At 43.3% G+C, this 12,358-nt stretch overlaps 2 protein-coding genes across 3 annotated transcripts; one reads left to right on the forward strand and one right to left on the reverse strand.

Annotated features, from left to right (window-relative positions):
• Positions 1–2,798: 2,798 nt before the first annotated feature.
• Positions 2,799–5,566, forward strand: pfdn1 (prefoldin subunit 1). Its single transcript, XM_004076644.4, has 4 exons — positions 2,799–2,963; positions 3,669–3,835; positions 5,263–5,347; positions 5,430–5,566. The coding sequence occupies exons 1-4, from the start codon at positions 2,865–2,867 to the stop codon at positions 5,511–5,513; spliced, it is 435 nt and encodes a 144-aa protein (XP_004076692.3). The 5' UTR covers positions 2,799–2,864; the 3' UTR covers positions 5,514–5,566.
• Positions 5,567–6,563: 997 nt separating this feature from the next.
• On the reverse strand, positions 6,564–10,393 carry ttc1 (tetratricopeptide repeat domain 1). 2 transcript variants are annotated; one of them, XM_011483820.3, is made up of 9 exons: positions 10,298–10,393; positions 10,043–10,164; positions 9,623–9,964; positions 9,409–9,469; positions 9,166–9,278; positions 7,546–7,582; positions 7,311–7,459; positions 7,117–7,171; positions 6,564–7,039 (listed from the first exon to the last, which is right to left on the reverse strand). In XM_011483820.3, exons 3-9 carry the CDS (start codon positions 9,953–9,955, stop codon positions 6,903–6,905), a joined length of 885 nt encoding a protein of 294 aa, XP_011482122.1. In that variant the 5' UTR covers positions 9,956–9,964; positions 10,043–10,164; positions 10,298–10,393; the 3' UTR covers positions 6,564–6,902. The 2 variants fall into 2 exon arrangements, with proteins under 2 accessions (XP_011482122.1, XP_004076693.1); XM_004076645.4 differs by having other exon boundaries at positions 9,623–10,164.
• Between the last annotated feature and the right edge of the window lie 1,965 nt (positions 10,394–12,358).

A 12,358-nucleotide genomic window follows, 5' to 3' on the forward strand; every position in this document is an offset into this window, starting at 1 on the left:
CGCCAAAACGTGTTTCTGTTTCCGGGGCGGGAGCAAAACAAAGACTCTTGTAATTTTTATTTATTTTTTCCTGTTGATTTGTTAATTTTATTTATTTAATATCGAGTCCACAGTGTGCAAAAGAGCATTTTGTAATCTGATGGTCATCATAATATTGGAGCCAGGTTAGTAACCCCCCTCCCCTCCCCCGCAGAACGCCTCAAAAAGTGTTGAACAGGAAATATCATTCTTGTCTTTGAAATAAAAGAACAAAATGAGTGTATAAGAAAAACATGTCAACTATAACATAGAATGGGCTGCAAACTTGTGTTTGGTCATTTTTTTGGGCTTTTATCAACTATTAATGTATTAAAGTCCTACTCCTATCATCCTCTATTCCTCTATATCTCTTGTAAAGGTATTTCCAGTGTTGTTTTTTAATTAAGTTATTATTATAAACAAAAGAAAAAACAGTCGTTTAATTGAACATAGTTTCTGTAGAGCGGCCATTGACTGTAAATCAAAACCCATCAGAGCGAGAGACACCCCCTGAAAATATGGGGTCTGTCAATGAGAAACATATGCATAAATACAAAACTGTGCACAATTAATACTTTGTGCACAACTTAAAATAAAAAAATATGAATACAGCATTTCGTTTTTTGTTTGACATGCCTGTTTTGAATACGATTTGTCTATGTTTTGAATACCACTCTTGCTTGTCTTGAATAGACAGTTGTCCTGTTAACAAACTGTTATTAGTGCGTCACGGGGTCACAGACAAAAAAAAAACAACATAAAAACAAAACAAAAAAAAAGCAGATTATAACAGCGATGTCCTGCCGCATTTTTTGTTCTAGCAACAGTGAAGTGGGGCGGGAGTTCCCCACTTTGTCAGCTAGTTTATTCCCGCACTCTGTACCCCGCTTTCGCCCATCAGTAGACGGGACGGGCTCTGGCAGCACCCTCGACCCCGAAAGGTTTGAGAAAATGGATGGAAAAATAACAAACTCAACAAAGCTAACCCAGAGCTATAGTAGGCTAACTGGTGGGCAAACATAGCAATCGTTAAAAAGAAATAAAAAAAATATATTAAAAAAAACAAAGAAAAGTTTGGTATATGTATCCTACTGATTGTTTGTTTGTTTAATTTGATCTTTTTCGTTACTGCAGCCAGTTAATTGCTTAATTTCCCCGTTGTGGGGACAATAACATTCTAAAAAGTTCTATTTTATTCCTGTTAAATAAAAAAACTTCAAGACGCATGCGCAAATTTGAACAATCTGTGTTTTGGAACTCCATGTATATGATTGTGAGCTCTTGATGTGTTTTTACAGTTTGCCATCAGAGTAAAAAGCCCATTGCTAAAAAATAAAATTGGCACATTGCTACTGCCAGACCTTTGCGCTCAAATCGCGCCGCAGGACCCCAGATCGTGTCTCTGCCATTGACTCAACCATTGCCATTGTAAAGGCCCGTACACACCGGGACGAATATTCACCAGGCATTATTCGCCAGCGTTTTTCGCCACGTTTTTTTTGTTCACACCCAGGCGATTTTCGCTGACGATGAGCCAAGCGAACATGCAATTTCATTCCCTGACTTTAGATGGCGCTTAATGTAAAACAGAAATACCCCTGTACACAAGGTGGCGCTGCGCAACTTTACGCTTCTTAAAGTCGCTTTTCACTCAGAAGAAGAGAGCAAGTATTTACGCGCTTGTCAGAATCAAACAAAGAAAACATGAATATTTCCAGCACCAGTAGCTCCAGTTCCAGCAATGAAGAAATTATTGTTCTGTTGAATGATGTGTTGCACCGAGTAAAGACTGATAACTGCCGTAAAGCAAGTCAAAGTTTTATTAACACAGGATCATTATTTGCAGTACAATACCTTTATACCGATGACACCACAGCAAACGATGAAAGACGCTGGAAAAGACGCAGATTTTGGGTACATCCCATAGTTACGAGAAGAGAAGAACATGGGGAGTTTTATCGACTGGTACGAGAGCTAAAAATGTATCATGAGCGTTTTCGGGGATATTTTAGAATGTCCGTCATTATTTCTTTGCGGCAGTGTAGATTCCACTTGGCGTCTTATCTTCTTCGCTGGTATGTGTGCTCAGAAAGGCAGTTTTGTGTTTGAGCGCCCCCAAGTTGTGTTTTACTGTAACTTCAGAAGCTCCAGACACGTGTCCAAAAGCCCCATTCTCATTAGTCGTATAGTTTTTGCCGCGTGGCGCCAAACCAAAAAAACGAACCCGAGGCATTTTTTATAAAGTGACGCTTTGAAGCGTGGCGTTTTTTCACGTCGGTGTGCACACTCACATTGGTGCCCTTTGTTTAGTCATGAGGCGTTAAACATCGGCGAATATCGCGCGCGAAATTCGTCCCGGTGTGTACGGGCCTTAACTGGCCACCTCTGCCACGAATCTCGTTCAGTGTGAACGCACCTTAAATGTAACCATAACACTAAACTTAACCTTTCCTCTGGGTCCGGGTGTTCAAGAATTAAGTTTTGCACTGGCCACAAGTATTTGGAAAATGACGTGTGAATAGTGCTATGCAAGTGTATTCAACAATTTTTACAATTTCTGGGACTGTCTATCGGTCTTCACTCAGGCAAGACGCAGCTTGCAGATAGGGGGAATCGAGGGCGGAGCTAATCAGCACCAATAGCCACGCCCATGTAGAGGAGTTCTTGGAAACACGCTTCAGATAAACATGACATTTTAAAGACATTTGGCTTGTGGAATTTTAGTTAAAAAAAACGTCGTAATTGTAACTAAAACACCACTGGGAACGTTTTTATTTTTTTTAAAAAAAAGGTCACGGGGAGTTTAAATAGATCATCGTTACTGGGAGGGGCTGTGGGCAAACTTGATGCTGCCACAAAATAAGCCCGAAGAAGACAATCTTGCGCATGCGCACTCGAAATCTACTCTAAAGATGGCGGCGCCCGTGGACCTGGAACTAAAAAAGGTGTGTAGTTTACAGGACGCCGAACACATCATATGTCTGACGCACGTGGTTGCGCATACTCTCCGATATTGGGTTACAGGCAGCTACCGCTGGTAGTTATTAGTGTGACCCATACCGCATTCAGTGGTGCACGCGGAAGGTTCACGAAATTCGGCTGACCGGTCACTTCACTAGTAACAAACATGTGAACCGGACCATTGTGTACCTGCACCGAATCTTTGAACCCCTTAGAGCAAAATGAGTTTTGAGGTTGCCCCCCCCCCCCCATCTCTTTGAAACGGCCGAGCATCCTTTCTGATCGGGTGGACCATATTCCAATCCCACAATCCTTTGCGGTATTAACACTGAGACAAAAGATGATGGGGTTTGAGGAAACCAGATTATGACAAACATGCTTGTAAATGTTAAAGTCCAGTTTTCCATCTTTCAGTGTCGTGGATTATTTTAGGTCAGATGTCGTTTTTTTTTTTTACCTCCTTTATGCAAACATTTAAATGGTCCAGGTTTATATCTTCATAGACTACCTTCATGTAGCAGATCGCTTTGCTTGTTAACTGATTTACAGGAGAGGCAGTGTTTCATTTTTCTGTTTGACTTCCTGAATCAAGCCAGAGAAAAGGAAGAGATGGGAGAAATAGTGAAACTCTGATTCTCTCCTGGTTTCCTTTTCGACTTTGAACAGAGCGATACTTCCTGTCTCTGCAGGCATTCGCCGAGCTACAGCTGAAGATGATTGACACACAGCAGAAGGTGAAGCTGGCCGACCTCCAGATTGATCAGCTGACTCGAGTTCAGAAACATGCCAAGCTCACAAGCACAGAGATCTCCTCGCTGCCGGAAAACACGCGCCTGTACGAGGGCGTCGGCCGAATGTAAGTGTGCTCTCCTGTAATCAATGCCAACTCACCAAAGAACACAGATGAGTTAGACACATCTGAAAAACATGAAACCAGTCTGGTTTTTCCATCAAATGTCTGGTTCTGCTTTGGAAATCTCAGTGTCACACGGTTCTACTGCAGTTGTGAAACCATGTGCCTCTTATTTTGAAAACTTTACATTTATTTTAAGGAGATCTCCACCAGATTCACATAAATTTCTTTTTGGAGAGGTTTTGATTGGCCTCATTGATGCTACTGAGGCTCCATGAGAGTTCCAGACAGAGGAATTCTGTCTGACCTGATTGACTTTATGAACTTCACATCCAGTCAACACTTTTATACACAAGTTTGAAGAGGATGTGCGTTTAGCAACTGATCTGCACAAACACTGAGCTACATAAGGGTTAATGGCCAACAAAGTGTGCTTTATCAGCATTAATGCACTTTATGCGTTAATGCTGATAGCACTCTTGCCTCGGAGCAAGAAGGCCACTGGTTCAAGTCCCGGCTGGGGGACCTGAAACAGAACATCAATGGGGGACCTTTCTGCATTGAGTTTGCATGTTCTCCTCGTGCATGCATGGGTTTTCTCCGGGGTCTCCAGCTTCCTCCCACCGTCCAAAAAGATGCTCCATAGGTTAATTGGCAACTCTAAATTGTCCATAGGTGTGAATGTGAGTGTGAATGGGTGTGTGACTGTGACCCTGCGGCAGACTGGCGACCTGTCCAGGGTGTCCTCTGCCTTCACCCATAAGTGGCCGGGATAGGCTCCGGCAGCCCCGTGACTCCGAAAGGGAACAAACGGAAGAAAATGAATGAATGAATGCACTTTGTGGAAGCAACCGTCCTCCGCAGTTGCTTCCATAAAGTGCATTAATTTCTGATTGTGCCCACTTTGACAGCCGTTAATCCGCTGCTACCATGATTACTTACAAAAGAAATAAATATATAACCAGTTTTTAGGCCTTTCATTCTAACATTTTTATGGTTCCAATCTCTTTTTTTTCTCTTCACAAAAAGTCGACTATTTGTTACGTGTCACGGTAACATAACGCGCTGCTTAGCCCCACTGACCTCGACTGCTGCGGCAAAGGAAAGCAATATATATGCTGATCGTCACCACGGGTTAAATAAAGCATCAGTTCAGAGAGAAAGTTTACCTCTTTTAGTCCAGATGATGAGGCTGAAGTTTGTTTTAAAGAAGCCAGTGCAGTGATACAGAACAGTTAAGCTATGTGCCCGGAACTTCTTTTTTAGGCGTACATTATCACCGTGGATTATCACTTTAATGCACACCCAGCAGCCAATCAGAATCGAGTATTCACCCGGACCATGGTATAAAGAAACGTTAATGTCTGAATGCTGCCTTTAGGTTCATCTGCCCTGCCGATCCTATAGATGACAGAAAACTGTTGTTTCAGGTTCATTCTTCAGTCCAGGGAGAAGATCAACAACCTGCTGACAGACAAACAGAAAACCGTGGACGAGAAGATCAAGGAGCTTGAGGTGCGAGTGCCTGCTCCATCACAGCTCGCAGTGCATGTTTGCGGGTTTCTGACTGTTGCTGCCCGTTTGTGGTCTCTTGCAGCAGAAGAAGGTGTACTTGGAGCGCAGCGTGAAGGAGGCTGAAGACAACATCAGAGAGATGCTGCTGTCCAGAAGAGCTCCGTAATCCGTTTTTTTTCTGTGCCACGTGATCCCAATAAAGCCCCTCCCACCCCTCTGTGTTGGTGTGAAGTGTCTCCTAAAGGTCTGTGAGGACCATGTAGGTTTGAAGGAGAGATGAGGGTCAACCAAACTGCAGTGGGGGTCAGTGACTGGGACACAACAGCAGAAGGAACCTCCACGGGCCTTCAGACTGGATGTTCTGTGGTTTTTGTCACAGACACAGTACAGTTCTGTAGAAAGATGTCAGAACACACAGGGAAATGCTGCTACACCTACCGGGGAACACCACCAAAACTCTCTTCAGACTGACAGTCCAGTAAGTGCCCGCTCCCGGCACACAAAATCAAAAAGATGTGGAAATCATTAAATCAACCAGCTAAACAGGCCGTTAGACACGCCCACAATTTGTAACTGTTTGGCAGGGATGGCCAGTTCCTGGCCTTAAGGGTTTATGTCCTACATGTTTTCAAACCAACCTGATTCTCATTGGCTAATTGATCCAGGTAATCAGCAGCCGATACGGCAGGATTTCTGGGGAAACGGCAGGCCTGGAGTTGGACTTCCTGTTCTACATCATAACAAGACAGATGAAGATGATTTTAGAATTGCACAACGCGTTTAGTAAAAACAAAGGATAATAAACAACACAATAACATGAAGTGTGAAGGTGTGTCTGGGTTTGTGAGTGTATGTTCGCAGATGGATTATTAACCGAACTGAAGAGTGCATGCAGGAGAGGGAACGAGAAAAATGATGACTTAGAGCAGGACTGCAGCAACGACCCGAACACATCAGGAAAACCGAAAGACCAGAAAGCCCCCCCCCCCGAAAGGCTCCTATGGTGGATCTTTTATTGCCATCATTTGATTTCCAAACACCTGGTGTGCAGGAGGAGGAGAAAAAGAGCAGGCACCAGGACGACCCCCACATGGCCCAGAGGTCCATGCAGGAGATCACAGAGAAGCTCCAGCATGAAGCTCTGCAGACTTACAAACCAAGAGTGGAAATATTCAGGAATTCTGTCAGGCTTTAACCTAGAATGAGGCTGTTGGCATAAAAGTTTCTCCCACGAACAATCCCCTCCGTCTTTATTCACTGCACTCATCTACAGTTAAAGTACATTTGTCAGGAGTACTTTGAATACTTGAGTATTTTTGTGTGCAGCTGACTGCCGTACTCAAACAGGAAGTCTCTGGACGCTGCAGACCCCTGAGTCCTGGAGCTCACTGATCTGTCCAATTGGAAGGTCTAGAGCTCTGGTGAGCCACAGATCAGAGGAAAACACTTGAATTCAGGTTGACCCGTTAACCAGTCCATAATCAATTAACCAGCTGCCCCCGAGTCCACTGAAGAGCAGCTGGATGAGCCAAAGGGACACGCCTCTTCTGTGATGTCATTTGTTGTTGTTGTTCGGGTTCTGCACAAAGTTAATGGCGTAGGAGCCACTGTTTGGGTCCTGGTTGACCTGGAAGTTGTTGGTGGAGAGTCCAAATGGCCTCAGAACCATGTTACCCAGGTCCTTCAGCTTACCTGCAGGTGGCACAGGTGAGTCAGCACAGGAAGAGTGAGAAAATCCAGGAGGTGTTGTGTTACCGACAGACACTTACTGATCATCTCCTCCTTTAGCTTCTCGTTTCTCTCTTGTATCAGCGGAGGCAACCTCTGGACAACAAGACAAAATGTTGGACTTTCAAAATAATTTGTTACTTCAGCTCAGAAGAGATAGCGTTTCACTCTGGTACCACCTGAAGAAGCTGCTGTTACATCAAAAACCCAAAACCCCAGCATTCAGTGAACTCACCACACAAGCCTGCCTGGCTCCACTGTGGCTTGGATCGCGCTCCAGAACCTTCTGGTAGTCTTCCAGAGCTTCATCCAGCTTTTCCGTCTGCTCGTAAAGCTCTGCCCGTCTCAACAGGGCCCGCAGGTAGTCTGGATCCAGGTCTATCGCTATGGCAACCAGAAAACACTATTCTCAGAGGAAAGAAACAGTGTAGAAAATGGCATCACAGTACAGATGTGACGTTAGTCCTCACCTCTGCTGCAGTCTGAGATTGCCTGATCCTTCATGTCCTGTAACAAAAAACAGCTTTTTGATGAATGTATTTATGCCAGAGTGAACCAGCATTCACAGCCGAGCTAAAAAATTCAACATGGTCAGATAAAAAGAGAATGTTCTTTACAATACAGTGTAGTGCAAAGATCTTAACACTCGTGGTAAATTTACTTTTTAATTGTTTAGACATCAATACAGGACACAGAAAACATGTCTGTTTTAAACTTTAAATATGTGAAACCTTGTGGTGTTAGCAGCGTGACGATGCAAGTTAGCTCAGTGATACAGGCGTTTGCTACGCCGCATTTCTCTCAACTTTGGTATTAAAGACACATTGCGGGACATCACCTAAAGAAAAAGAATCCAATTTGAGTACATCCTGACAGATGGGGCTGAGTCAGCACTAAAGAAAACGCAACGCATGTTTAAGCAGCTTCTTCCAACAAAACGTCAACTTGAACTCGCATTTCGGTCTCCTCAGTTCAAAATTCTTGCATTGACGCCTCGCTACACAAGTTTTTACGACTGTTTTCCAGCTTTACATACAAAACGCACGGCCAGTGAACGCCGTTGAAGGTTAAACTTTGACCGATCCAGTAATCAGCTTTGGTAGTGTTGTTCCTCCTTCCCTCCCTCCTTGAACTGATGCTTTATTTAACCCCTCGTGACGATCATCAAAGATATCGCTTTCCTTTGCTGCTGCACTCGAGATAAGCGGCACGTTGTTGCGTTACCATGGCAACGCGCAGCACCACGTAACAAATAGTTCGCTTTTTGAGGAAAAAGTGATATAAACTGAAAAGATAACAAGAATAGAGTACTAAAAATTGATAGAATATTTACTTCTTTTGTAAATGGTGTAAGTGGGATAGTGGCTTAAAGTGTGCACTATCGGAATTAACGCAGTTCGGGCGTTGGACGGTTCAGGCTTCCACCACGCGTGGTAATTTCTGAGAATGCTGACTTCATACATAATGGTGTAATAGCCATTGACTGTAGATGAGAACTGGACTGAGTGACCCCTCACATTCCAAACAGGAAGTACCAGCTGGCTCCAAGAAGCCAAAATCCCATAGACTTTCATAGAGAAATAAACAGCTGTTACTCAGTCATTCTATTTGTCAGAATAACTATTCTTGCTATGATACCTTTTTTTTATTTAGTTTTTTACATTTGTTTCCTTCTTTTTTGGTAGTTTCAAGTTATCCAAGTTGTAAACTGACCAATCGGATGCCTTTATGCTGTCTTGCGTTGAACGTTCGAAACATCTGATTGACAGAATCTCACGAGTCCACTCTCAAGTAGGGTTGTAGACTTCTAATAAGATCACTTCTGATTGGTGAGAGTGGTTGCCACAGAAACGCTGATTCAGACTAAATCGAATCACTGCTTAATGCCATTGTCTGGTTCCAACATGGCGAAGTCCGTATCACAAAAAAGGATGACTGAATTGACTTAATTTGGTTGGAGCAGGAACTAAACCATTTTCTGTGGCTGACATGACTCTCACTCAGTCCAATTCTCTTATATAGTCAGTGGTAATGGCCAATGTTAGCTAAAGTGTGTTGGCAGTTCTGTAACAATGTTATATCAGTGGTACCAGATGCAGTCTTGCTGCTGCTCGGTTGGAGAACAGCACCGCCCTCTCTCGGCTGAAACACACGGGACATAACGCCAAAGCCTTGGAGTAGCTGTCCTCTGCCTCAGACCAGTCTGCATGAACACACAAAAAAAGGTTACACACATGAACACACAAAAAAAGGGTTACACACACATAAAGGGGTTATAAATAGGTTCCAGGAGGGTAACAAACAGGATTAAAGCAGTTTTTTTTTTTACTCACTTCTTGCTTTAAACTGGCCGTTGCCTGTTTCCTTCAGGGTCAAACTCTGCTGTCGTCGACTCTGAAACAACATGACAGATGTGAGGGAAAAAAATTTCCTGCAGAAAGCTCGACTCACGATTCCATGACTCAGCAGTAATGGATTCTAAAGAACTGCACTGTTGTTTACAGCGGCCGTTTGCTCCTCTCATAACCACCGTGAACTGCATCTTACCTCCTTCTCCTCTTCGGTCAGCGTCTTCTCCACCTCCCTCAAGTAGTCGTCATCAAACTCGGCTCCACTGCAGACCTCCTCTTTGAACTCAGCGTCTGAATCCTCTAGTTCGGCCTCTTCTTTTTCTTCTTCTGTCTCTTTGTCTTCGTTTCCTCTTTGGGTGTCTGTGTCCACGTTGAGGTCAGACTCCTCTGTAGGGTTTTGCTTCTTCCTCCTCTGCTCTTCACACTCCTCCTCCTCCTCTCCAATGGGATCAGGATGCTCAGGAGTTTCTGGACAGTCGTAGAAATCCTCCTCTTGGGTTGTGGTCTCCCCACCTCCCCGGCTGCTCATTCTGAGGCTCTAACAAACAGGTTAGACAGGTTAAGTAAGGACAGAAGCCTTAAGCATGACCTACATGGTCTGGTCTCTGCACGTTACTTTACTGCAGGTTCCACGCCAAGCCGCACGGAAGTCGGCGACAGAGCCAAGCAAGTGATGTCACTCAAACACCGCTCGGTTCTGCTGCTGGGAGTGGGTCAGGTTCGGTGCGCGCGCCCTGCCTGTCAAAGAACGACAAAGAATGCAAGCGGATGACTGTGGCGACCTAAATAAACTTCGGACACTTATCACGACACGACAACATGTGGGGACGCTGCAGGTCCGCACTAAAACAGAAAGAAAACGCAGTCTCACCTGAAAACAGCGCCTAGCCGGTTAGCTCTCTGACGTCACTTCCGGGTTTGTCTCCGCCAGGCTACGCCTCCTCCTAAACCACGTGACCAAGCTGTTTTCCGTTTATTGCACTTCCGGTTAGAAGCAAAACAAAACCAATCAATGTTTTTAAGAGAAATAATTCACCAAAAGTCGCAGTGACACAAACATAAATGTTAGTATAGGATTTATTAAGACCCAGCTGGTCACTTTAGCTAAACATTGGCTGTGCGGCAAAACAAAATACCTGCTCACTCATTATCATTTTAAATTATCAAAAAAAAAAATTACAACAAACATGGCATTTAGAAATATATTTTTTTTAAATTTTTGTCATGAGAGATCATGAGATCATCTACCTGAAACTCTTTGGTGGCAAGGCTCAGAGGGTGGACCATACACGGTGTGAAAACAATGATTGGTACCTCCTGATGGGTAAACTCATTGACTCATTGGTTTTTCATTCAGGAGAAAATTGAGCTCAACAAAATGATGGAAAAACAAGTTAACGATATTAAATAAAGGATCAAATAAAAATTTAGGTTATACAGAGAATTAGTGCGCTAGACTAAACCAATGTCTGTTAAGGAACAAACAGGGATTGGCTCAGAGGGATACAAACTTTTCCTCTTTATTCTCTCGAAGGCTAACTACGCTCCTTAGAACGTGCCCTGTGTGGATTCGTTGTCATTGTGTTCAAACCCTGCTGCAAATACAAGGTCTGATTCTAAATGGTTTATCAGAAGTTTAATGTTAAAAGTAGTGGTATGTCAGCAGCTGGATGCAGAAAAGCATTAGGGAGGGGTCAAAAGGTGAATCCTTGTTCACCAAAAAATACAAAATAAACGTGTTTATATATGAACTTTCAGTCTATTTTGCAGCAACTGTATTTGAGAACTCACCCAAGTGAATGTGATGTCACCCATAGTAATGGATTATGCCTTGCTCCGAACAAATTAAGTTCATTTTTTTGTCATGTCCAGGTGTTGGGAACCATTCATTTCATGTATGCATGGCACTTGATTCATACACATTTATGTCCCACTCTAATGCCAGTAGTAGTCAAAATCTAAAAACCTGTGTCGTTTTCTAGGTCATAGCTTCTGCAGCGCAGCAGGAATTCACTAGAAATTAAACTCAGAATCGTGGGCAAGACTGTTGGCGTGGAAGTGAGCCTCCACTGATACCCCATTATCCTTTCTAGCCTCTCACCCTCTAACCTAACATTACCGATGCAACGACAATGGGGAGCAATTTTGTAGCTATCCAGCCATACAGTTCTGATCCAGATTCCAGGTCAGACGAGGAAAACAAAGACGTACATGAATCTATTTGACTGCAACTGGATGAATCAGAATGGAGCAGAGCAGGGAGCTTGTGGCCTGACAATTGTAATTCCAATTTTAAAATAAACTTTTTTCGTCCGCTCCTGATTCACTACAATTTGAATAATAAAATACTCAGAAAGTCAATTTTAATCTTTATTTTCCTTACAAGTGTCCTCCATCATGGGAAAATGCCAAAATAATATGTTAAAAACACAGTTTTCATTGGAGTGGGTCTTTAAAACTTCCTTTGTCACCATGGCAACGTTTTTGTATTCCTGTTCAAAACCTGTGTTGAGATCCATAGAGTCCCGCTTCTGCTGTTTGCTCACTTTAAAAAGGATAGGTTGTCTGTATGTCCACAAAAAAATTATATCAGGACAATTGAGTGCAGTTTTATATGAACTATCAGCACTGAAGTCTTGTGTGTACCAGATTTTGCTGTCAAGGGAACGCCACTGTGACATCAGAGGAAGAAAGGGAGGAAGGTTTGAGAAGAAAGACAGCCCACCAAAGACATTCAGCCGCACAAGTGCAGTTGTAGTACAGAAACTTGTTATTGGGAAATTTCTTCTGCCATAATTTTCATTAAAGAAATCCTCCCCACACACACTCACTTAAAAGAACTTTCAAAGACTCCTTTCCAAGAAACCGACTTGGAAGTGAATTAAAAGGCAGCCTCCTTACCTTTGTGACCTCTCCTCATATGTTGGTGTTG

Source organism: Oryzias latipes, chromosome 14 (assembly GCF_002234675.1).
Source record: "Oryzias latipes chromosome 14, ASM223467v1".
NCBI lineage: Eukaryota > Metazoa > Chordata > Actinopteri > Beloniformes > Adrianichthyidae > Oryzias > Oryzias latipes.